Below are 25,230 nucleotides of genomic sequence, written 5' to 3'. Positions count from 1 at the left end.
AAACCCAGGAGTTTTAGAGAGTTCAGACCCCATGTCACTTACCATGTTGGTCCAACACGGCCTTGTTTGAAGCATGCTGAGCTTTAGATCCCCTGGAGAAGGAAATGACAGCCCACTCCAGTGTTCTTGCCTGGAAAATCCAATGGACAGAGGAGCCTGGCGGACTGCAGTCCATGTGGTCACAAAAGGTAGGACACAACTTAGCGACCAAACACGACTGTGCACGCCAAGTCACTCATTCATGTCCAACTCGGTGTGACCCCGTGGACTGCAGCCCACCAGGCTGCTCTGTCCTTGGCATTCTCCAGGCAAGAACACTGGAGTGGGTTGTCATGCCCTCCTCCAGGGGATCTTCCTGACTCAGGGATCGAACCCACATCTCTCATGTCTCCTGCATTGGCAGGCGGGTTCTTTACCCCTAGCACCACTTGGGAAGCCCAAACAACAACAACGGAAACTTTAAATATGGCGTGTCACATGACCTGCAGGTCCCGTGATCCTCAGATCACCCAGAAATGCTGATAGACTGTCAAAGACAGACGTGTGAGTGCAGGAAAGCAGAGGCATCCCAGAGGCCCAAGTTATAGTGGGGGTTGGGGGTGGGGCGCGGGGCACTGCCTGTCTCTGGGCTTGGGTTTGAACAGACACTTGGGGCAGGAGACGGAGTCTGTGACTCTCGCAGGTCGGGAGTGCAGAGCTGAGGCACTTAGGTGAGGCCAGACTGACAGGCCAGACGCTTGGATGAAGGATGAACTGGAGACAAACCAGCCTGACAGCCTGGGAGACAACCGCCCACACCCCTGTCTCAGGCTCGGCTCTCAGGGCGGTGGAGGAAGGGATGCTCATCCCTGGGAACTCTCTACTCAGGGCAGCAGTTAGCACTTGAGATGACAGCAGCTACATAATCTGGGAGCCAGTAAATGGAGCAGTTAGCACAAAAAGATATTAATGGCTATTAATATTGCGGCAACACCTCACATAATTATGACTGGAGATTTTAATTTTTCTGCCCCAGTGATTGATAAAATAGGCCGCAAATCTGTAAAGATATAGGAGATATAGAAATATCATCAGGCAGTTTGCTGGAGTTTGTTAATAATCCAGTGAGTTGGGATAGCTAACCACATTCTTCTCAAGTACACAGTGGCCAGTAACCACAGTAGTTTATTTCCTGGGCCATAAAATAAGTCTGAAAATTTAAAAGAATTGAAATTATACAGAGTGTGTTATCTAACCATAATAGAATTAAGTTAGAAGTCAGTAAGAATGATGTCTAGAATTCTCCAAATTTTTGAGAATTAGGTGGCATACTCACTAAAGAACCCTTGAGTCAAAGAAGTCAGAAGGAAATCAGATACTATTTTAACTGAATGAATAATAAAAATGTAGCATTTGAATCTGTAGTGTGCACCTAAAGCAGTGCTTGGGGAGCTGCCATATTGCTGTAAATGCACCCGTCAGAAAAGAAGAAAGTTTTAAAATCAGTAATTTTAGTTTCTCCTTCAGAATCTTGAAAAAGAAGAGGAAATTAATTATGAAGTAAGCAGAAGGAAGGAAATAAAAATGACAAGGGCAAAAATCAATACAATAGAAGATGGGCAAGCAATAGAGGAAATAAAAATTGAAAGTGGGTTTAATGAAATGTTCACTAACACTGAAAAATCTCCAGCCAGGCTAATCAAGATGAAGGAAAAAAAGAAAAAGAGGAGATGAGAGAAAGACCACTAACATGAAGAAGAGGAGACATCACTACAGGTCCTACAGATACTTAACAAATAATGAGGGGATATTATTAACAACTTTATAACAGTAACATTAACAACCCAAAGGAAATGGACAGATTCCCGAAGGATCACGGGAAGAAATAAGAAGCCTGAAAAGCCCTGTATTCGTTTAAGAAATGGCTTTTGTAATTGAAAACCTTCCTACAGCTGCAGGCCCAGATGACTTCACTGGTGAACTTTCAAATACCTAAGGAAGAAATAATACCAGTCTTAAAGAGATTCAGAGTGTAGAGCTAGAAAGAACACTTCTCAGCTCTTTTTATTAGTCAGCATAACTCAGATACCAAAATGAGACAAAGACATTGTAAGAACAGAAATTATAAACTGATACCTTCAGTAACAAAGTTGCAGAAATCTTTGACAGAGCCTCAGCAAATTGAATCAAATAAATTATCAAAATAATGGTACATCACAAACAAGGGGATTTATTGCAGGCATGAAGATTTGGTGTAACAATTAAAAAAAAATCAATGTAATTGATCACAGTAACAGATAAGGGGGAAAACTATATGATCATGTCAAAAGATGCAGAAAAAGCATTTGACAAAATTGAACACCCACTCACTAAGAAAACTCTCAGTGAACTAGAAATAGAGGGAAGTGTCCTCGATGATAAAGGGCATCTAAAAATCTTGCAGCTTACCTCATGTTTAATGGTAAAATTATCAAATGCTTCCCCCCAAGTTGAGAACAAGGCAGGAATATTTCCTCTCACCACTTCTATTCAGTCTTATACTTGAAGGTCTAACTGGGGCAATCAAGAGTGAACGTGAAATAAAAAGTATGATGATTGGAAACTAAAAGTCCTTAGGGATTGTGTGTGTAGAAAATCCTAAAGAGTCTGACAGAAAAAGAAGAAGGAGGAGAGGAAAAAGAGGAAGAAGAATAAAGATGCTGGATACAGGTTAACATTCAAAAATCAACAATATCTGTGTATTTGCAATGAAAAACTAGAATGTGAAGTTTAGAGACCAGTGCCACTTACACTAATACGAAATTCATAAAAATCCTTACATATAATTTTAACTAATGATACTTAAGATTTTTACACTAAAAATTGCAAGACATTGCTGAGAGAAGTTGAAATAACTTGGTGAAATAAATACACCATGTTTATAAGCTGAAAGGCAGTGTTAGGGTATTAATTCTCCCCAAATTGATGTGAGAGTCGGTGCACTCTCAATCACGTTCTACCAAGCTTTTTGTAGAGGCTAATAAGTTTATTCTAAAATGTATCTGGAAGTGCATAGGACCTAAGATTGCAGAATTCACAACGTTTTGTTGAAGGAGAACTAAGATGGAGGGCTGGACGTCCTGATTTCAAGGTGCACCATAAAGCCGCAGTAATCAGGACAGCGTGGGGTTGACCTGAGGCTGGATAATAGATCAGCGGAACCAGGGAGAGCCCAGAATAGGGAGAGACACAGTGGGAGGAAATATTTATCACGCACGTGTTTGACAAAGGGCTCCTATCTAGGGCGTACAAAAATTCCCATGGCTCAATATTACAAAGACAAATAGCTCAATTAAAAAATGGACAAAAGACTCAGACATTTGACAACAGAAGATAGATGAATGGCCAATAAACACTTGAAAAAGTCCTCAACATCATTAGTCATCAGAGAAATGCAAATCAGACCACCGTGAGACACCACTGCTCGCTCACCAGAGTGGCTAAATTTAAAAGATTTGGCAACACTAAATACTGGCAAGTACGTGAACGCTTCCTCTCGGCTGGTGGGATATTAAATGGTAATGCCACCAGGAAGACTGGCCGTTTCTTACAAAGCTAAACGTACCTCTGCCCTCTGACCCAGTGTCTCCATTCCTAGGTCTTTACACAAGGGAAACGGACATCGATGTTTTACACACACACACACACACACAACCTGTAGGAGAGTGATCACAGCAGCTTTATTCATGGCAGCCCAAACTGGAAACAGCTCGAATATCTGTCAGCAGGAGGTGGGTAAACAAGTTCATACAGGGGAATGGTTTCAGCGACAATGAGGATGAATCGAAAGCATTGTGTTCCTGGTGAAAGCCAATCACAAGCATGCATGCCGCGTGCGTTCGCGTAGGTGAGTCTTAGACCTGGCCAAATGGATCAGCAGGGAGAGAGAGCTCCCTAGTGCGGGCTCCTCTGCCTGCCCTGGCCTTGCAGGACGCCTGGAAGGGCACATTCATTATTCCCGGGGATGTTGATTCTGCCAGGGCATTTACTTGTCAAAACTCATCAGACAGTATTTTTAGGCTTCTGTTTTTCTCCTTATGTAAATTATACACCCAAGAAAGCTAATGAAAATTTTAAAATACTGGCTAGAAATATTTTTTTTTTAAAAGAACATCCCCCAAACCGTAAACAAAACAAAACCAGAGTCAAAACATGAAACCAGAGTAAGTGGAACACTCACATTTTTTTTTTGGCTCCCCTTGCAGCATTTGCGATCTTAGTTCCCTGACCAGGGTTCGAACCCGTGCCCCCTTCAGTGGCCGTGCAGAGTCTCAAGCACTGGACCACCAGGGCAGTTCCTGAAGTCATGTTTTTTAAATCTTTCGAGCTTGAGCTTCAGTTTTGAGGCCTTACCAGGTCCTTGGAACAGAAGGAAATGTTCGCCGCAGGCAGGGAGGCGAAGGGGAGAGCCGTCTGAATAAGTCAGGTGTCCCCAGAGGGCACTGTCCTTGGGGTCAGGGTGCTCAGCAGGGGCCCCCGCCCGCCCCAGGACCCTCCTGCCCAGCTGTGTGTGTGCACGCCTGTTACCACGGAGGGCTTAGGGGCCTCCCGCTTAAGTGTGAAAGATAAAGAATCACACTTCAGGGAGGACTGAGGCTGTCGAGCAGTGAGGACCATCATACACACTGTGTAAAAAACTAGTAAACACTCTGCAAGAACTAATTTGCCTTTTCCTGGGAAAGTGGAAGAAACACATTCTCCTCCCCCAGGTATTCCACTCCTAGGTTATTTGCAGTCAGAGCCGCACTGTCATGAGCCACATGTGGCCGTTCAAATGAATATTATTTAGAATCTAAAGAACTGAAAGCTTCAGTTCCGTCGTTCCACCAGCCACCTTTCCAGCGCTCAGGGCCCCCCTGCGGCTCGCAGCTGCCGCCTAGACGGTGCAGGCGTGAGGCATCCCCGTCACTGCACAGCATCCCTCACGGTGCAGAGGTCCTGTGTCCTCGGCCAGCAGCCGTAGCTTATGAGCTGCGCACATGGCTGGCCCCTCCCAGCGGCCTGCTGGGTCAGGGGTGCTGGGCTGGCCCTCCCTGCGGTTCTGGGGCACAGGGTGGCCTAGAAAGACTGACAGGTGTGCACAGGGGTTCCCGCGGTCCTGACTTGTGGTAGCAGGAGATGGAGAAGAGCCTAAAGACCCGTGGGCAGTGGTGTGGATGAGGAAATTGTGGAGCCTCGTTGAGGCGATGGAGACGCGCAGTGACCTGTAGCCACGTGACGCAACAGCCGTGTGTCCCAGGGACGTGGTGCTGGTGTTTTATTTGGCTCCGCCTCAGTTGGAGCACAAGATATCTTCCATCTTCGTGTGGCATGTGGGATTTTTTTTGTTTTGGTCATTTCTGCATGCAGGACCTTTAGTCGCAAGTGTGTGAATTTTTAGTTGTGGCGTGTGAGATCTGGTTCCCTGACCAGGGATCAAACCCGGGCCCTTATGTCGGGAGCGCAGAGTCTGCGCCAGCGGACCACCAGGCGAGTCCCGGGGACACGGTGCTGAATGAAGCAGGAGCCCTCGGTTCACACACACTGCGTGTTACATTTCTCTAAAATTCAGATCCAGCAGGAAACAACTGCGGTGCAAAGATAAAGGAAGTCACGGAAATGACAAACACAACTGGGGATGGTGTTTACCTTCCAAAGACTGCAATCTCGGGAAGAGGGCCAGGCCGGCTTTGGGGAAAGTTACTCACGGAGAGGTTGGTTTTTCTCTTAAGCAGTGGATGGTAAGCCCAAGAATTCTTGTTCTGTTGGTATGCTTTTGTTCCCATGTGTTTAAAACATATTTTGTATCAATTCAATATTTAGTTAAACAGTTTAGCTTAACAGTTTTACTAAAAATAGCAAAATATAAAAGTATTGGGTTGGTCATGAATTAAGTTTTTCCAAAAAGTAAAATTGGGCACCAAAATATTATTTTAAATACCCAGAGATTCGATGAATATTTCATTCATGTAATCTTAAAGTATATTTGTCAGATTTTGCTTGAATTTTCCTTCCTAGCATTTGTTCTTCCTTTGGGGACATAAAAGGATTAGAAATAAAATGCTGGGCAAAGCTCTGCCGATCGAAACTCAAGCAGAAGCAAAACAGGAACGTTAAGATTAAGAAGACTAAGGGAAACTGTTGAGTTAATTAAAGGCAGACATTTTATTGTAGTAAAATAATATTCAAAATATATGTCCTAAGTCATAGAGATAAGAAAACATAAAGCCAGGATCTGATAGAAAGATTACAGTTGTAATGGAGAGCTTTAATTCTCTCTTATCAGTGTACCAGTTACCAAACAGAAAAAAATAATGGCCAAGGATCCGAACGGTATAATTTTTACGGTTGAGTTAATCTTTATTTACCAGGAACGCAGAGAAGGGAGAATAGCTGGACTTTAGAGGAAGTCACGAGGCCATGTGCATCCCGCCTCCACATAGGTGTGCACTGGTGAATGTGCAAAGCGTGTGAATCTTCATTTACACAGTGAGGATAAGGTCGTACCCCCAGGTTGAACGTTTTCAGCACACCAGTGCCGAGTGTGGGACATCTGACGAGCGTGACGTGACCGTGAGCCTGTGCCCTTCTGTCCCCGTGTGAGAGGCCGGGGCCCAGGCCAGGGAGCTGATCAGCATTTTCCTGCAGATCAGAAGGGCCGCCCCTAACTAGGTAGCAGGGACAGGGGGTCTCTTTGTATTTATTATTGTCTGAATTGTTTCTTGCACATGAATATCAGTCTACAGTTATCTCAAAGCAAATGGTTTAGTGAGGAAACAGCCACCGAGGCCCTCGTCCCTGAGCTACTGGTGTCTGCAGAAACGTTCGTGCTTGTTGTTGAATCGCTCGCTTGTGTCCGACCCCGTGGACTGCAGCCAGGCTCCTCTGTCCATGGGATTCTCCAGGCAAGAACACGGGAGTGGGTTGCCATGCCCTCCTCCAGGGGATCTTCCCAACCCAGCAGTCAAACCCACATCTCTTAACGTCTCCCGCATTGGCAGGCGGGTTCTTGACCACTGGTGCCACCTGGGTGCGTGGAGTTGTGTTTGTACGAGGGCCGAGGTTCTCCAGTGCCTGCCCAGGGGGAGCCGTCAGCCGCTAGTTGGGTCTGGGGAGCTGGTAGGACGGGCGGGCAGACCTCAGGGAGGGGAGGGCAGGCCGCAGCAGGTCAGAAGCTGGGCCGGTAAGAACACCCAGGGGCTGATCATTGCTCTCACCAACAACACGGGCTCTTACTGCTGGCCCAGGAACAATGCAGAAGACAAGCTGAAGGAAATACAAAACACGGTGTCCATGGGGCCTACCCATTAGAGGGCTGCCTGTAATCGCAAAGGGCCCGCAGCCCCGCGGGCATCCCTCAGCCTGGGCAGCTCGACTGATGCTCCAGGGGCTGGCGCACTGCTCCTCGCGGTGGGCACCCGGGTGCGTGCTTCCCGCGTGTGGCTGGAGGGCTCTCGGCCGCATAGTTTACGGCAGGGAAAAGGCACAGCATGTGTGGGCTCCGTCACTTGTTGGTCGGTTGGTTGAGGGAGTATGAACAGACACATGGGCAGACAGACAGACAGACACACACAGGTTTTCGTGAGCACACGTGCATTTACCTATATTGCAGACAAAAGAAGAAAGTCAGTGAGAGGGTAAGCCAGACGCCAGTGGGAAGCTGTGACTCCGGGGGAGGAGGGGCGGTGTTGGGGGCAAGCGTGCCGCCCGACTTCTCCAGACGCAGCTCGGCCGAGGTCCTCACTGCGGTGTCATGTGCTGCTTTTCACAATTACAAAGCCAAACTCAGCCTGAGCAAGCGGGCCTTAAAAAGCATGAACAAAATTAAGATGTAAAAAGTGGACCTCGCTGCATCTCTGGTTGGTGGCCCCAGTGACAGAGAGAAAAATGACTTCAAGGAGCCTCTCAGGCAGTTTGCACGCACAGCCCTCGCAGCATACATCTCAAGCACAAAAAGAATTGCCAAAAAATTTTAGAACTCTACTTGGCAATCAGATTGTTAGTGCTAACATTAGTGCTACCTTGAAACTATTGCTTATGTACACACATTACACATAAATACATACATTAGGGTAAAGCAAATAAGTGACTATGATAATGTTATAGGAAATGAGATTTTTCACCTAAGAGGAAAGAGAATCAAGCATAAAATCAAAGAAGGAAAAGCACTGTAATCTTAAATATAAGTCAAGACGCAGTATGAGCTTGTGATGTGTTCTCTTTAAAAGAAGTAAAATCCCTTCTTCTGACTTCCTCCGCTGAAAATTACTGGGTCCAGTGATGAACCCCGGGGAAGCAGGCCCCCCCCGCCCCCCCACCGGGAGCCTCTGTACCATTTCCTGTGACAAGGACATAGGCTCCTCAGGGTCAGGCAGGAATGTTCTAGAAGACTCTGCAGCATCTCTTCGTAGAGAGAGCGGGGGGCTTCTCCAAGACTGCTGGGGTCATCTCAGAAGCCCAATTTTTAAAGGGGTTGGAAATAGGCAGGTTGAACATCGGGAAATATTGTGATGGCAGTGGATTAAAACACACCCGACAGTGTTGAAGTCTGTGAGGCCATCGTGATTTCTAAATGAAACCCTCGCCAGGTCGCCTCTGAAGCTTGCCCACACATCACCTGTAAACACCAGGACCGACTCCTGGGTGCGTTTCCATGTTCAGCTCACAGGAGGCGCTGTTCTCTCTCAGTGTTTTCTGCCAAATCTGGGAATGCCCTAGAGAATGGCCATTAGGTGAATGTGGATTCTTTCTGCTCAAATTAGTTTCGAAGCAATAACAGTCTTATTTGCAGCCTTATTTGCAAGGGGGCTGGTTTAAATCCTGAACTTCCCTTGTTAGCTCAGCTGGTAAAGAATCCACCTGCAATGTGGGAGACTTAGGTTTGATCCCTGGGTCAGGAAGATCCCCTGGAGAAGGAATAGGCTACTCTCTGCAGTATTCTTGGCGTTCCCTGGTAGCTCAGCTGGTAAAGAATCTGCCTGCAGTGCAGGAGACTCTGGTTTGATTCCTTGGTGGGGAAGATCCCCTGGAGAAGGAATAGGCTACCCACTCCAGTATTGTGGCCTGGAGAATCCCATGGACTGTTCAGTCCATGGGGTTGCAAAGAGTCAGACACAACTAGCAGTTTTCACTCACTCCTCGTGTAAGTCTTGGCTCCGGGTTGGTGCTTGAGGTCCTTTGAATGTTCGGTTATTGGGAGCTGACAAGTTTTGTCCGTAACTGGGAGTGGGAACACGGCCTTCCTTCCCTTACTCAGCGTTTTGGTCATTTGCTGAATGTCCACTGTGTGTGGAAGCTCTGGGCCAGCTCCCTGGGGAGACCCAGGAGAGGGCAGGGTGGGTCCTTGTGCCCAGAAGCTCACAGCGCAGGCGGCTCTCAGACCTGACTCTCTGACAGCCTGCTGGCAGCTGGTTAAGAATGAAGAGTCTGGGCCGGTGACCAGGAGATGGGTTCTGCTTCTGCGTTGTTCTCAGAGCGGACGTCTGTTGGTCCGTCTGAGCCTTGTCCACCCAGAGGCACGTGTCCTGGTGCCAAGCACTGAGCAGCGTGAAGACGCGGGGACGTGAGGCCCGGCTGCTGCCTGCAGGGAGCTCTGCGTCAGCTGGATGTCATGATTTCTCAGGATGAACTCACACCCGCTACCGCCATCTGCTCCTGTAGTCCCCTCCTGAGTAACTTCCGGGACCCCAGTCCAGGAGGTGGAAAACCCGACATTTGGCCCAAACCCATGTCCTTTGTTGCTTTGTTGTAGCAAATGCGTGGTCTGCCCCTGTCCAGGGGGACACAGGCCCTGTGGGGCCGGCAGGCCACGATGGCTCTGCTCTGGGAATCCGCCTTGTTCGTTTGCTGCAGAACGAGAGTTTACAGAGACCCTCTCTGAGGCTGCTGGCCAAGTGGGGATGCTGACAGAGGTGGGCGTCCAGAGACCACCCCCCACTTCTGGAGGCGCATGTGTGGCGCTGGCCCTCTCCGGGTCCTGCCCCTGCAGTGCAAACCCTGGGGCCTGTCCTGACGCCCTGGGGCCTGAGAGCGCATCTGCCGGCCCAGCGCTCCCTTCACATGGAGGAGCCTGAGTTCACCGGGAGCTGAGCTGTCTGTCCGTCTTTCAGAGGTTTCACACTCTTGCTCACAGCGACAGACATCGGTGTATCAGCTTCATTCTTGGACTCCGTCCGGCTGCGGGGCTTGGTGCTGTGCACGTAGACATGGCACCCTCTCCCCAGAGAGTGGACATGCGCTCTGTCCCCCCAGATGAGCCCGTGGCGGCTGAGGCCGGCGGGGAGCTGGGGTGGGCCTGCTGCCCTGCTTGGGAAGGCAGAGGGGTCCCCGTGGACCCGTGTCTTCAGCGGGGGAGGCTTTCTAAGGAGCGAGCTGCACAGGCATGACCTGATGTGTTGGGGGGACAGAGCAGTGAGCCCAGGAGGGAGACCGCACAGGCCTCAGGGTTAGTCAAGGGAGGCCACGGGACGGGGCGGGGAGGGGAGGCCAAGATGGGGGGAGCCTCCGGAGAGACTGGGGGGAGGCGGGGCTGGGGCTTGACTCGGGGTGGGGGTCCCGGTTCTGAGCACGCTCTCCAGACAGGCAGGGTGTGCTGCCCACGTGCTCCTGGCCAAGCCTGTGGACGCTCAGGCGTGCCGGCCTGCTGGTCCAGTGACGGGCAGTGCCGTGTGTCATCGCAGGGCTGTGATGGGAGTCTGGCTCGTTCACCAGAAGCTGCAGCTCACTCCCTCTCTCTGACCTTTCTGCTCTCCTGGCTCGGTTCCGTCTACAGAGAGAACTGAAGCTTTGAGTCGTTAACTGGTGTGATGTCATTTCTTGCTTCAAAGAAAAACTAATCAGGACCCACAGCAGGATCTTTTTCCTTTTAGTTTGCCAAGAATGTCCTTGACAAACGTTAACAGCAGCACAGGTCCTCAGGTTGGACGGCCTAGCAAAAAGGCCTGTAAGGTGGTGCCCATAGACCTGCACTGGTCCTTGGTCTCACGAAGACGCCAGGCCGTCAGGGGTGCGGTATTTACCTTTGGGGAGTGGGAGGGTCCCTCACACGGGCAGCTGAGGTTACTGACTGTACCATGCTGGCTCTAGCCCTGCAGTCCTGCAGAGCTTGTGTAATTCATGGGGTTTTGACAGCAGCATTCAAACAATGTCTTTGATTTCATCCATAAAGGAGACGCGTTTGCAGGCAGTGCGACAGTCATGGTGCATGAACTTGTGGTTCCCCCTCCCCCAGACATCTCCTGGAGGTGACGGGCAGTCCGTGCCCCAGGGCCCGAGTGGCGCGCGGTCTGCTTCAGTGCCTGTGCTGGGGGCTTGCCAACATGTTTGAAGCAGAGCCACTGTTGGTTTGGCTCTTAACTGGCTTTCACTGGCGGCCTTTCTGCATTTAAGGGTCAAATCCTCCCTTGTGAATCGGAACCATAGAAGCTTGTCACTCCTCAGGGACTGTCGACCCTTCTGTCGACTAACTGAATGTTTAAACCACCCGTTTGTCGTCTAAGAGGACCGAGGAACGTGGCACTAGATAACACCTTTCCCGATCATGGATGGGTCATGATCTGGGTGGCGGTTAATTTTGTGTGTCAACCAGGCTGGGCCATGATGCCCAGATGTTTGGTCAGTGTTCCGGATGTTTCTGTATAACTTGGATGAGTGTAACCTTTAAATCAGTGGACTCTGCATAAAGCGGACTGCCCTCCAGAGCATGGGTGGGCCTCATCCAATCAGCTGAAGGCCTGAATGAAACAAAGGCCAACCTCCCCTGAGCACGAAGTGTTTTGCCTCCAGAAGGGAAGGCCTTTGCAGTCGAACAGCATCAGCTGTCCCCCGGGTCTCCAGCCTGCTAGACTTCCCCAGCAGATTTTGGTCCTTCCAGGCTTCTACAGTCAATCTGTGTGTGTGTGTGTGTGTGTGTGTGTGTGTGTGTGTGTGTGTGTGTGTGTGTGTGTGTTGGAACAACACAGCGTGCACGCGCACACACACACACACATCCTTGTGGTCCTGTTTCTCCAGAGAATCCTGATATAGCATCTACCCTAGGAGTAACAATTCATTAGGAACTTTAAAAGAATTGTTCATATTCTTTGTTATTTGGTGCTGTTTTTCCAGCTTTAAAAGGTTCCTCAGAGTTGGGAATTATTGATACGTCAGAGCAGCCACAGGTGGGTCACTGTCCCTTTCCCAGACCAGCCCTCCCTGCTGGAGGAGCGTCCAGCCAGTGACTCCCGGCATGAATCTGACGGGCTGTGACCTTTGTCACCCAGGCGTTGGGAATGCCCTGAGACGTGGACAGACACATGCCAATGAGTATCCGGCGAGAGCTAATAGAGGCTGGCGTGGAGATAATAGATCAGTCACCGTGAGGCCGGCTGGATGGGCACCCGCTCGTTTATGCCTCGAGACCCGGCTGCATAATGAAATGTGATTTACAGTTCCATTATGGAGCCAGGCCCCAAATGCGCGGGTGGCGGTGTGAATTTTAAGATGGCCGTGCTCTGCATCCGAGGTAGGTAATTGTGTAACGCACTGGCCCGGTGATGAATGTTTCAAAGGAAGTCATCACGGGGGTTTTGCTGGCACAGCTGAAGTTGGTGCTCTCAAATCTGCACAAAGAACTGGGAACACTTCCCATCGTTTGAATGGCCTCAGAAATCCATCTACGTAAATACACATGCTCGGGAAAATCTCTTGTGCCAGAAGGCCACTTGGTTTTATTTCAGGGCCAAAAATTATAAGGAAAGTTTAATGATGCAATTAAAGGTGAAAAATTGTTCCTTTTATCACCGTTTCTCTATTATAAAAAATAGAAGGAAAACTGTTTCTTTGCCTGATTGCCTGATTTTCAAAAAGGGTGTCTCTTGCACAGCTCATTTGCATTTAGCTAATCGTGTAGTCGTTTCAAACTTCCATTCTGTCATTTTATAAGCAAACCTCGATCCACCGCAGAGCCTGACACGCAGAAAACTCACAACGTTAGGAGGCATCCGGGTTCATCCTCCGCCTCCAGCCAGTGGCTGGGGGAGAAGGGAAGGGCCGAGAGACCCAGGGACAGTTGGGCTGCGTTACGTTCTCCTCCTCTGAGCTTCTCTCAAAAGTCAAGGCTTCTCCCTGGGGGTGAAAACGGGCCAGCAGCCCTGCCTCGGCTGACAGAGGTCAGAATCCAAGGGGGTGGGCCACCGAGGCCAGGGTCTGAGTGACAGTGGGGACCCTGGGGCCCGATGACGCCCCGAGCTGGGCCAGAGCCCCAGGAGGCAGTGGTCCCGCACTCAGCGGCCCTGCAAGGGACCATTGCCAGGTAGCCCCCCGTGTTTCTCTTCTGTTTTGACTGTAAGAGGTCTTTTAATTCTCTGTTGGAGTCTAGTTGGTTTACACTGCGGTGTTTCTGTGTGCAGCAACGTGAGTCCATCACACGTGTGAGTCCTCACGCGTATGAGTCCATCACACGTGTGCACACAGCCCCGCTTTTTAGCGTCTTTCCCCGTATCGGCCATTGCAAAGCCCTGAACGGAGCCCCCTGTGCTGCATATACGGCAGGGCCTCATTGTTTCTGGGGACGGAAATGGCAGCCCACTCCAGTGCTCTTGCCTGGAGAATCCCATGGACAGAGGAGCCTGGCGGGCTGCAGTCCACGGGGTCGCAGAGCGTCGGACACGACCGAGCGACTTCACTTTCACTTTGTTGTTGTTTGGCCTCTAAGTTGTGTCTCTTTTGTGACCCCGTGGACTGCAGCCCGCCAGGCTCCTCTGTCCATGGGATTCTCCAGGCAAGAACACTGGAGTGGGTTGCCATGCCCTCCTCGAGCAGATCTTCCCAACCCAGGGATCAGATGCGTGTCTCCTGCACTGCAGGCAGACTCTTCACCTCTGAACCACCGGGGAAGCCCACAGTAGGTCCTTGTTAGTTATATATATTTTAAAAGTCTTACGTGTAGAGAAAAGTACAGTTAATAACGCAGTGCATGCCTGTGTACTGACTACCCAGTTGTGTCAAATCTGACAGTTCGTTCATCATTTTTGTTTCAGATCGTTTATTACTTATTTAAAAATTTAATTTCACATACACCATTGAAGCTTCCTTCCTCATTCTCCAGAGATAACCACTACCTTGAAATTGGTTTTTATAAAATTTCTACATGTGCTTTTTTTTTTCATTTTCTTCACATACATATATATCCATAAACAATTTGTATGCTCTTAATGAATATTCTGAAACTTTTTATAAACGGCATCACACATATTCTTTGGCGACTTGCTGCTTGTGTTCCAGCTTTATTTTTTAATACTTACTCATCTTGGTGGGTGTCGTTGTATTTCATTCATTTTCAGCCTTTATAGTTTCACACTGTATGAGTGTGTTATAACTCATCCACTCTCCTGTTGAAAGACATCTGAGCTGTCTCTGAGTCTTTTGCAGCTGCCAGCAGCGCGCAGTCTAACGTTCGTGCCCACGTCTCCTCACCCTCTGGCTCAGGGGGTGCCCGGTGTAAGACGGGGCTTTTCTGGGTTACAGGAGGTGGCCATCTCGACATTACACGCCCTCCAGTGAGGCGTGCCCTCCCAGGCCCCGCCCCCAGCACGTGCAGAGTTCCTTTCAGTCCACGTCCTCCCCTGTACACTGCAGTCTTCACAGTTCCTAGGCTTTACCCGTTTGAAAAACCTGAGCTGACTTCTTCCTTCTGCCCATCTCGCTCTCTGCACCCCTGCTTACCCGTGAGTGTGAGCAGCTTGTCCCGTTTTCACTGACCACTCAAGGTGTGTTCACCTCCTTGGCTTGCTTTTCTTAGCAGGTCACTTGTCTCCTTACGGGTTCGCAGGCGGGTTTTATAAGAAGACGCACGTCGTGCCTGCTAGCCCTCTGCGGTCAGGTGTGCGTTGCAGGCGGTGTCTGCTCGTCCGTCACTTGTACATTTACCATAATTCTGGTTCCTTTGTCACAGAGGAGTTTTAAATTTTTGTGTTGTCAAATTTACTGTTTTTTTTTTTTTAATTGATGCTTACGCTCTTAAGGTTTTACCTTTGCGGGCTTCTTTGTAATCCTCTTTGAATTGGGGCTTATGGCATGAGGTAGGGATCTAATTTTACTCTCTCTGTATGGGTAGCCGGCTATTTCAGTATCATTTATCAAATAATCCTTTTCTTCCCCAGCTGGTCTGCCCACCCTTGTCTGCCAAAGACAGATGTCCACATTAGCATTAGATTTTGGATGTCTGATCCGATTGGAATGGGAATGGGGCTTTGATATGGTCATTTCCAAGTGCATCCGGGATCTTCTGTGAATTGTCTTTTCCTCAGCTAGAGAGGTTTATGATTTTTAAACATGGTGTTTGTTATAGGAACAGTGTTTTCTCCTTGACCTCCAGAATTCCCCAGCCTCAGAATTCCAAGGGTGAACATTTGGTAGGAGACTCTGCTTCCAGGCTTATTTTTCAAAAAGGTGATGGACAGCACACTGCTGTCCAGCCGCAGCCCTGGCCTCCCTTGCGGCCGTTCTGTCGGCCTGATGTTACCAGCAGCGTGTTCTGAGCCCCCGCCACCCTGGTGCTGGGCAGCAGAAGCCCGGCCGCTTCCCCTACGCGTGAGCCTTGCAGGGTCTGCCTAAAGGAGCTTGGTAAAGTGCGGAAAACAAACCAGGAATTTCATGGTGCTCACCAGAGCCCCTGGCACTGTGACCCCGTCTGGTCCTAGAGCGCCCTGTTTTCTTAATTAGCGAGTAAGACAGAGTGACATTGAGATGATCTGAAACATGATTTGCCAGAATGTTCTCTTGTTGTATTAACCAGAACCATCAGAATCTTGACGAAAATATCCCTGGCCCGCTTGTTAAAGGGTCGGAGTGTTTGCTCTGCAGACTGCCTGGCGGCCTGAGGGGGCTGGAGCGTGGCCTCCACTGCAGGGAGGATGGCATGCGGGCCGGGGGCGCTCCCTGTGGACTGGCGGGCTCTGCCCATGTCCCACCAGACGTCCTTGCCCTCCACGCCGCGGCCGGGTCCCCCGCCTGTGGGCTGATGGAGTTGGGCTCCGGGACGAGAGCCGGACTCTGACAAGCCTGTCCAGACCAGGCTCACCTGGTTTCTGAAGCCACCCGGCTCGCAGGGGTTTTTCCCAAGTGCTGGTTCCGGGCCCACGGCTGGGGCTGTGGGTGCAGGTGGTGAGCACAGGGACAGGCCGGCAGGGAGGCTCACCTGGGGAGGAGGCTGGCCCGGTGGGATGGGGCCCTGGATGCCTTGAGGGGCCGTTTCCGCTGAATCTCTGACAGGGGGAGGTTTCCAGCCGAGCAGTGGCAGGATCACAGGGACGGGGGGCTGAGACTGTGGCAGGGCGCTCCCCACTGCCCCGTCCGCCTCTCCCCGGGGCTGTAGGAGGACGAGACGCTGGTGTCTGTGCCCCTCCTGTCCCAGCATAAGCCCCCACGCACGAGCCCTGCTCATGCGGCCCGTCTCCTGCCGAGCAGCCTTGCCAGTTCCCTGGCTTCCTTCTCCTCCCAAGTTGTCTGAAGCCTGGGGAGGCAGGAGAGGAGGGTGTGCAGCCTGGCCCAGTGCGTGGCGGCTGGATGGCCTGGTCTGGGCCAGGCCCCCCCAGAGCCGGCTCTGAAATGGTCCCCACGCCGTGGCTGACCGCTGTGGTCATCAGGAGCCCCGCCCTGGGGGCTTCCCCGGGACACTGGGGATGACCGCTGTGGTCCTCAGGAGCCCCGCCCTGGGGGCTTCCTGGGGACACCGGGGATGACCGCTGTGGTCCTCAGGAGCCCCGCCCTGGGGGCTTCCCGGGGACACTGGGGATGACCACTGTGGTCCTCAGGAGCCCCGCCCTGGGGGCTTCCCGGGGACACCGGGGATGACCGCTGTGGTCATCAGGAGCCCCGCCCTGGGGGCTTCTCGGGGACACCGGGGATGACCGCTGTGGTCATCAGGGGCCCCGCCCTGGGGGCTTCCCCGGGACACTAGGGATGACCGCTGTGGTCCTCAGGAGCCCCGCCCTGGGGGCTTCCCGGGGACACTGGGGATGACCGCTGTGGTCCTCAGGAGCCCCGCCCTGGGGGCTTCCCCGGGACACTAGGGATGACCGCTGTGGTCCTCAGGAGCCCCGCCCTGGGGGCTTCCCGGGGACACTGGGGATGACCGCTGTGGTCCTCAGGAGCCCCGCCCTGGGGGCTTCCCGGGGACACTGGGGATGACCACTGTGGTCCTCAGGAGCCCCGCCCTGGGGGCTTCCCGGGGACACCGGGGATGACCGCTGTGGTCATCAGGAGCCCCGCCCTGGGGCTTCCCGGGGACACCGGGGATGACCGCTGTGGTCCTCAGGAGCCCCGCCCTGGGGGCTTCCCGGGGACACCGGGGATGACCGCTGTGGTCATCAGGAGCCCCGCCCTGGGGGCTTCCCGGGGACACCGGGGATGACCGCTGTGGTCATCAGGGGCCCCGCCCTGGGGGCTTCCCGGGGACACCGGGGATGACCACTGTGGTCATCAGGAGCCCCGCCCTGGGGGCTTCCCGGGGACACTGGGGATGACCACTGTGGTCATCAGGAGCCCCGCCCTGGGGCTTCCTAGGGACACATCCTTGGTCCCTGGAGAGTGCTGCGTGCTCCCGCCTGCCCCGGGCTTGTGAAATGGCCGGTCTGTGTGGCTGGTTCCACACCAGTCGGGAAGACCCCGATTGTAGGTGCCGGATCCCGAAGATGATGGAGACCCCCATCCCGAGGGGGCCCTGGCCGTGGGCCGTGTGATGTGTGAGCGTCCGCTGCCTCCTGGTCTCTCCCCGCTCTGGGCAGCTGACGGTGATATTTATTGTCCAGGTTAAGCTTCATTAAAGCAGAAGCCCACTTTCCATTAGGATATGAAATTTTTATTTATTAAATTGCTATTTTAGTGTAATTTACCAAGTCATTGAAGACAAACAATCCACTTAAGTGAAGCTGTAAACCTCCGTTTTCCCCGAACGCTGTGTTCCCGTGAACGCGTGGCTCACGCTGCGCTCTGCTCACCAGCTTGGGGAACCTCGTGGCGGCACTTCCCCGCCGTGTTGGCACCGGGGACTGATTTCGTGGAAGACGGTTTTTCCACGGACCAGATGGATGGCTTTGGGATGATTCAAGCGCATGGCGTTTATTGCGCACTTGAACCTGGAGCTGCCACTGATTGAAGGTACAGACCCACAGCCCGGAGCTGGGGACCGCTGTCTTACAGGATGCAGAATCTGCAGCCACCTCCTGAGCTCTGAGTGAGGGTGGGTCCAGGGGCTGGCCTAAGGCTGACCTCTGCACTCCCAGGGCAGAGTAAAGGCTATTAACCAAGTTAGCAGGCCCCTCCGTTGCGGGATACGCCAAAGGATGCTGGTGTATTTTTTTTTTTCAAAAACAGAACGTTAAAGAAGAGAGGCGATTGTAGACCAGAAGTCTCGAGAAAATGTAAATCGAGCGAGGTAAGGAGCAGTGGCGAAGCGCTCGCCGCAGGCTCCTGGCAGGTGATTCCCAGGCCTTCTGCCCGGCGGCCGGGAGCCCCAGGCAGGAGACTCGCCTGGAGCCTGTCCAGGGCTGAGCAGGTGCTGCCGCTCGCCTTCGTCGGCCTCGGCTGTGGCCGTGAGGGGAGAGGGAAGGAAAGCACCTCCCTTCAGAGCCTCTGAGCGCAGCCCTGCTCTCAGCGGATTTGCAGTCCCAATTCATTTCGCTTACTTGTCTACAGTATTTCAAGCTGAAGATTTAGTTGAAACCAGTCTTGGGATAATAGCGAAGGCCTTTAGCTTCTGGCAGAAGCAAATACGAATTCTTTTTTTTCTTCCCTAAAGAAAATCATTCTTGATGCATATCTCAAAGACTTCCAACAGATAGAAGTTCCAAAGAACATGTCGACAAAAAATTGAGTGAATAGTCAATCTAGGAAAAAAGGGGCTTCCCAGGTGGCGCTCGTGTTAAAGAACCCACCTGCCAATGCAGGAGATGTAAGAGATCAGGGTTTGATCCCCGGGTCAGGAAGATCCCCTGGAGGAGGAAATGGCAACCCACTCCAGGATTCCTGCCCAGAGAATCCCGTGGACAGAGGAGCCTGGTGGGCTGTAGTTTGTGGGGTTGCAAGGTCAGACATGACTGAAACAACTTACCGTGCATGCTAAGAAAGACGTGGAGACTCTCATTCAGGCCCACCTGAGGATAATGACTTGGGAGACAGTCTTTCAGAAAGCTCTGAGGACTGTTCCTCCCAATAGAAGCTAGCGCACAGCTATATATTAGGAGATACATCAGATGACAGATTGACAGTTTACCTACTCCAGATCTGCGCGTACGAGGCAAGTGGTAGGTCATCCTGACCCCCTTACAGGGTTAAGGCCTGTTGTCTCCTGAGGAGGCACCTTGCTGGTGCCAGGAGAAAGTTGCTGTTAGGGGGAGCAGGCGGGCCGTGTCCCCTGAGAGGTCTGGTTCCTGTGTAAATGCACAGCGCACGCCAGTGAGGACTAGTGACCCAGACAGAGAGAATTTTATGTTAAACACTTTTTGTCCTGCCTTAACAATAGATTTATTTCATCAAACACAAGCTCCAAGAGGGGGAATCACTGAAGTCCGAGGAGGCAGGCTACCAAGAGTGAGACTCAGCAGAGAGAACAGGCTGCAGAAAGAGCGCTGCAGAGACCGCAGAGTTCAGAGTTCCCCTGCGAGGTGCTGGAAGATAAGTTCAGCATGTTCAAAGTGATGAAAAAGGGACAGAGTGAGCGAGAAAGAGGGAGGAGAGGGAAACTCACAATTTACAAAGCCGGTGGGAGAAGCCATGCACGTTTCAGATGTAACAGATGAGCCGGACAGGAGTTGTGATCCAGTTGAAGAGACGACTAGTGAACTGGGAGACAGAGTTGAAGAAAGTGCATCTCCTGGAGAGACGAGAGGTGGAGCTTATGAGCAGAGAGGTTGGGTGAAGTGGAGAACACAGGGAAAAGGCCTCACACCCACCTCACCAAGGTTCTGAGAAAATACAGCGAGCTCGCAGACGTCTGCATGGGCGCATGGGTGACGGTTTTCTAAAACTGCTGGACGCTCCGCACGCTCAGGATAGCTCAAGCAGAATAAATATCACAAGGAAAACGCAGAACATCCAAGACAAACAGGCTATCTCAGAAGCAGCCGGAAAGAGGGCCTTGGTTTCCTACTGGGGAATGCAGCCCAGGACCTTGGGGAGTGAGATGAGCTGGACTGGGGCCCAGGACAGCCATCCTGACCTCCTCGCTGGGTCTGAAACCTGCCAGGCAGCCTTGAGCCTCAGGGCCTTTGCCTTCCTCCCCCACCCTGATGTCTGCACGGATGGCCCTCTTTGGGTCTCCATTTGAATGTCACGTTAGGCGACTGAGCGCTGTGTTTAACACGCCAGCCTCTCCCTGAGTGCCCCTGATGTTTCCCATCTTTCTCTTACGCGATGTAGATTTTATTTTATATTTTTGACTTTGTAAACAATTGTCACACAGTTCAGGTGGCACCCAGGGGACCCTAGCTGCAAATGCTGGTGGTGTTTGTCTGAACTGAGGCAGCGGCCGAGGAGGGGTCCAGGTGACCACGCGGGAGGGGCCTGCAGCGTTCCTGCCGTCCACACTTGCCGTCAGTGTCGTGGCCAGGCAGTGCCCGGGCCGGGTGCCTGCTCTGCTGCCTGCCTCCTGGCCGGGGCCAAGACATAAGCCTCTGGGGAAAGTGGGGGCCCCCCTCCCACGGGGCTGCGTGGAGTGGGGGCCCCTCAGATCGGCCTTCTATCATCACTGCCCATCATCCGTGCAGGAAAGCCACGGGGCCTGCTCGCCCTGCACGTCCGCCGTGTCTGGCCGCCGATCAGAGAGAAAACCATCTTGTTTTAATGAGACGAGAGTCAGGAGCGAAGGCCTTGCGTACCGGCGCGCCAGCTGGCTGGTTCCGTGTTCCCCGCTGGCCCTGACCTTCTCCACTGTTCTGTCTTGCAGTCGGAACCCGAGGGCTTCGCCAATTTCCACCTGTACGTGTGCGCTGCTTTTCTCGTGAGATGGAGGAAAGAAATACTGGAAGAAAGAGATTTTCAAGTAAGTAAATGCCTTTTCAGGAAGACCCCAGGTGTGATCCCCTGCGGGGGGAGAGAGGGGAGTTAGCTTTAGTTCTCAGGGTTGTTTACAGAGGAGCTTTGGGACGTGCCACCCGTGGTCAGCGCTGACCTGCAGGCTGAGACCCCGTGGCCGGGGTCGTAGGTCACGGGGGGCCTGGGCTGTGTCCACACCAGCTTGCTAAGCTTGCTGTCACAGGCTCCCCAGAAACACCCCCTGGGCCGCTGCTGTGCCCCAGGGGCCTGGGGGCCCCTGGGAGCCTCGTGATGGTTACAGGGAGTGGGGCGTTAGGGAAGGGGTGGGCACGTCATCAAGCAGCCTGGCTGCCCGGCACTTGGGCGCTGTGTGACCCCAGGCTGGTTGCTTAGCCTCTCTGATCCACGTTTCCGCAGCGGCTCTGTCCCCGCTCGTTAGAGGCTCTGTGCTCCCTCGACCCAGGGGCTCCAGGCGGGCTGAGTGACTGCCCGTCCTCGCCCCAAAGAGTGCCCGTGTGGTCATGTGTGGCGTTGATCCCCGGGAGGGCCGGGCCATCTGGGGTGCGATGAGGAGACCCCCGTGGTCAGGCCCTGCGCCCTCTGGCCCCTTCACCTCCTTGAGCCCCTCTTCTTCCAACTGAAGGAGGGAAGGAGGCCCCGCCGTCGCGGGTGGCAGCGTGGTGATAGCAGACCTGTGCCCCTCAGCCCCCTGCTTGTCAGACACCCCACGGGCCCTGCTTGTCCCACTGGGGGCCGTGGAGAGGACCCGGCCAGCCCCCCCTCCCCGCCCCCACTGCCCAGGCCTTCCATCCCGGCCACCGGGAGACACCGGGCAGGGAGGGCCTCTGCCCGGCCCGCAGAACCCGGGGCCCAGCCCGCCCTGCCTCCAGGTGGTCAGCAGGAGGACGAGATCACTTTTCCCACTCCGCTCGGGCACATGGGGGTGTAGAGAGAGGCAGGCGCCGGCCCCGGTGACCAGGTGTGGGGAGTGGATGCAGGCCGCTGGTCCAGGCTCCCCAGGGGCCATCATCCATGCCAGCATGGGAGAGCCTGCCGGCCGGCTGGACCATTCACATGAAGGGAGAAGGGCCAGCTTCCCTGGCGGTGGTGGCCAGCGTCGACGCCTGCACCCAGCCAGCACCTGCCTGGCCGACAGGTGACGCAGGAGCCTGGGTCCCTGGCTGACGCTGTCACAGGGTTTCCCGCCTCGGTTTTGCTGGGGCCTCTGACTGGGGAACGGTTCCGGGAGGCCCCAGGCAAACGTTGCTCCCTCCCCGCGGCCCTGGGGCCCGCCTGGTGGGGAGAGGCGGGTAGGAAAGAGCAGGGGGCCGTGAGAGCGCTTGAGAGTGCCCGAGCTCAAGGCCCGTCCTAGGGACAGCTCGAGATCCCAGCGCTGGGCGGCTGCTGAGCCTCACGGGCCTGAGAAACGGCTGAGTTCTGGCTGGGGACAGGGGCCTGGAACCATACCGAGCGACCTCGCACAGGGGCCTTGCCCCTCTGCCCGCAGTTTCTGCCACCTGCTTCCCAAACGGAGACAGTGCTGCCAGGGCCTGAGGCCGCCAGGAGCTGCTCTGGGCGGGAGGAGAGGTGCCCAGCAGGACGGCGTCCGCCCCTGCTGGCCTGTTATGACTGGAGTGTGCCACACGGGCGGCTGGTGGGGACTCTTTGCAGCCTCTCAGGGCCCTGCTCACCTACCTCGGGGTTCACTGGGGCCAGGGGACTGGCACAGCCTGGCAGCTGGTGCGGCCACAACTCCGAGGAGCAGCGAGAGTCACTCTCCCCCCAACTCAGATTAGACTCAGGCCTGGCTATCGTGGGGATGGATGGGGGCCAGGCTGTGAACGCTCAGTGTGATGTGGGGAATTGAACTAAGTGGGAAAGGCAAGGAGAAGAGAAAACAAATTAAATAAAGCACCTCTGGGGCCCTGGTGGGCACAGGGCAATCGTGTGTGCAGTTGTGACATTTCAGGAAAATGGTTCTGCATCCACGGGAGGCGGCCTGGGTGTCCAGCTGCAGAAATACCTGGAGAAGGCTCCAAGAGCCTCCCTCTGCGCAGATCTGTGGTTTGCCGCCGTGTCATCTCCAGGACTAGTGACTTCCCGAGGGGCATCTTGAGGAGGAAGGCCCAGTGGTGCAGGTGCTGGGGGGTGGGGCATGGGCATGGCTTCTGCATCCAGTTCCCAGAAGCTCAGTGAAGTTGGCCCGGGCCAGTGGTCTGGTTGCGTCCAGTTCCATGAGCCTCCATGAGGGCTGCTGGGTGCCCTGGCTAGAGGGAGGTCCCTTGCAGAGTGGACGGTCACCCCTGTCCTGAGCTCTGGTCCCGGAGCTTGCTGTGGCATCCGTCATGCAAGGGACCGCATCCCTTGCACAGACCGCATCCGTCTGCACACTGCCCACAGACTGCACCCTGGGCGTCCAGAACCGCCTCCTCCCCCACCTGCGTCCTGCCTCCCACCTCCTAGCGCCAGGGAGGTCCGAGCCCGCGCTGAGGGCCTGATTCTCCTCCCCTCTCCGCCTGCCTTTCTCTGACCAGATTCTGGAAGGTCTTTTCGGGGAGGAGCCTCCCCATGTCCAATCCTGTGTCCCCTGGAGGTGCGCCTGGCACACTGACCTCGTCCCAGCCCCTGTGGGGTGTTTCAGAGTGGGACTCGGGGCCCAGGGCAGGTGGGTGGCCTAGGCCCCCCGACCACCCAGGTACACGTGGCTGAAGTCACCTTTGGAAGTCAGGGTACCTCCTCTCCCATGGGGACAAGGGCAGGCTGGGAGCTGGTGCTGCCTGCTCCTCTGCTGGCTCTTAAGCACAGCTTACGAAGCAGCTGACATCGAGCCTCCCCAGGAGATCATTCTATTTTATCCAGAAGCCTAGGCAGCTTAGTTTGGCCTTCCAGGGCGTGGGGTCGGGGCTGGAGGTCTGACTGCAGCCCCTCTGCAGGGCTGGGTGGCCCTGGCCTTGCTGTTGGGGGGCTGTGGGAGCGGAGCACCCAGGCGGGTGGTCCCTACTGCACGGCCATCTCTGGGGTGTGTGACCCAGCAGTGTGGGAGCAGAGATGCTCTGTGACCTGGGAAGCTTCTCCCACATGGAAGCTGGCATCGGGTTCTCGACGTAGAGGAGGGCACGTCCCTTAGGTGCACAAGGTGGCCGCACGCTCACCTTGCTTTTCTTCAGTGGGGAGAGTAATCAACGTGTGGTGAACAGAGCGTGGAGCTTCCACGGAAATCACGGACCTTCTCCCTGCGGCCCTCGGGAGCTCCGAGGTCTGTAAACGTTTCGGGTAAGGTCATCGGTGGCTGCGTGTTTGTTGACGAGTGACTCGCCTCGTGGGCAGAAACAGCTCCCTGCGCGTGCGTGGTGTCTGCAGCCGCGGGAGGCTGTGAGCGAGGGCAGGGCCCAGTCCGGAAGCCCCAGTCGGCCCGAGGGGGCTCAGTGCGTGCGTGGTGGCCGCTGCGTCCCCACGCCCCGCGTCCCCGCGCTGGGGCCTCTGCTTGCCCGGGCCCTTCTGTCTCCTGTGACCGCCGCTCAGCGGGGCCCGAGTGGGGACGGGCCAGGGCGGCGCCGTGGGGGGCATCTGTCTGCTCTGATGTCCCCACCGGCCCCCGTCCCGGGCCCTGCCTGTGCTTCTGTGTCAGGACTCCTCAGCCCGTGGGGGGCAGGCAGGCCGGGGTGGACGGGGCCTGGGCGGGGACGGGAGGAAACCGAGGATCTGCGGGTCGGGTACCCGCCTGCTCCGAAAGGGAAGTGTGTGGGTGAGGTTGGGGCTGCGTGTGCCGATCAGGGAGGGGTGCTGGTCAGATGAGCCTGAGGAGGATTGAGGGGGTGCCCCGCCCGCCTTTGCCCCCCCGCCCCTTGTAGCCCTTCCCTCTGCCCTGAAGCCAGGGAGCGGACGCAACGGGAAGGTTCTGGAAGGTTTTCCCACCCTCTGTCCCCCGGGGCCCGGTTGTCCAGTGCGTCCGGCTGCCTGGTGGAAACGGAGGTGGCCCTGCTGTCTGGTGGGACGTTCACGCGCCTCCTCTCACTCACGTGCTTCTGTCTCACCTGCGTTCGGGGCTCCAGCCCCTCCCGGACAAGTCCCCCTGCGTCTTGGCCGGTGCCCTAGGGCCCCCGATGCATAGTCAGCTCCCGGCCTGGTCTCTTCTCCTGGATGGTAGGAACGGCCGCGGGGCAGGGTGGGCAGCGCTAACTGCCCGCTGAGCAGCCTTCCATGGGTTAACGCTCCATGGTT

The 25,230-nt window shown here is 54.3% G+C and overlaps 1 protein-coding gene across 2 annotated transcripts in view; it reads left to right on the top strand.

Moving 5' to 3' along the window:
- TBC1D22A (TBC1 domain family member 22A) overlaps nt 1–25,230 on the top strand; it is a 260,985-nt gene that overhangs the window by 218,705 nt on the left and 17,050 nt on the right. For both annotated transcript variants that reach the window (XM_061124319.1, XM_061124318.1), the window contains one exon: nt 20,921–21,016. In XM_061124319.1, the coding sequence (XP_060980302.1) occupies nt 20,921–21,016 (96 nt within the window). The remainder of the gene's footprint in view (nt 1–20,920; nt 21,017–25,230) is intronic.

The sequence above is a fragment of the Dama dama genome, chromosome 22, assembly GCF_033118175.1.
Source record: "Dama dama isolate Ldn47 chromosome 22, ASM3311817v1, whole genome shotgun sequence".
NCBI classification, from domain to species: domain Eukaryota; kingdom Metazoa; phylum Chordata; class Mammalia; order Artiodactyla; family Cervidae; genus Dama; species Dama dama.
Note: the sequence above shows the minus strand (reverse complement) of the source record. Positions and strands in the feature narration are given on the sequence as shown.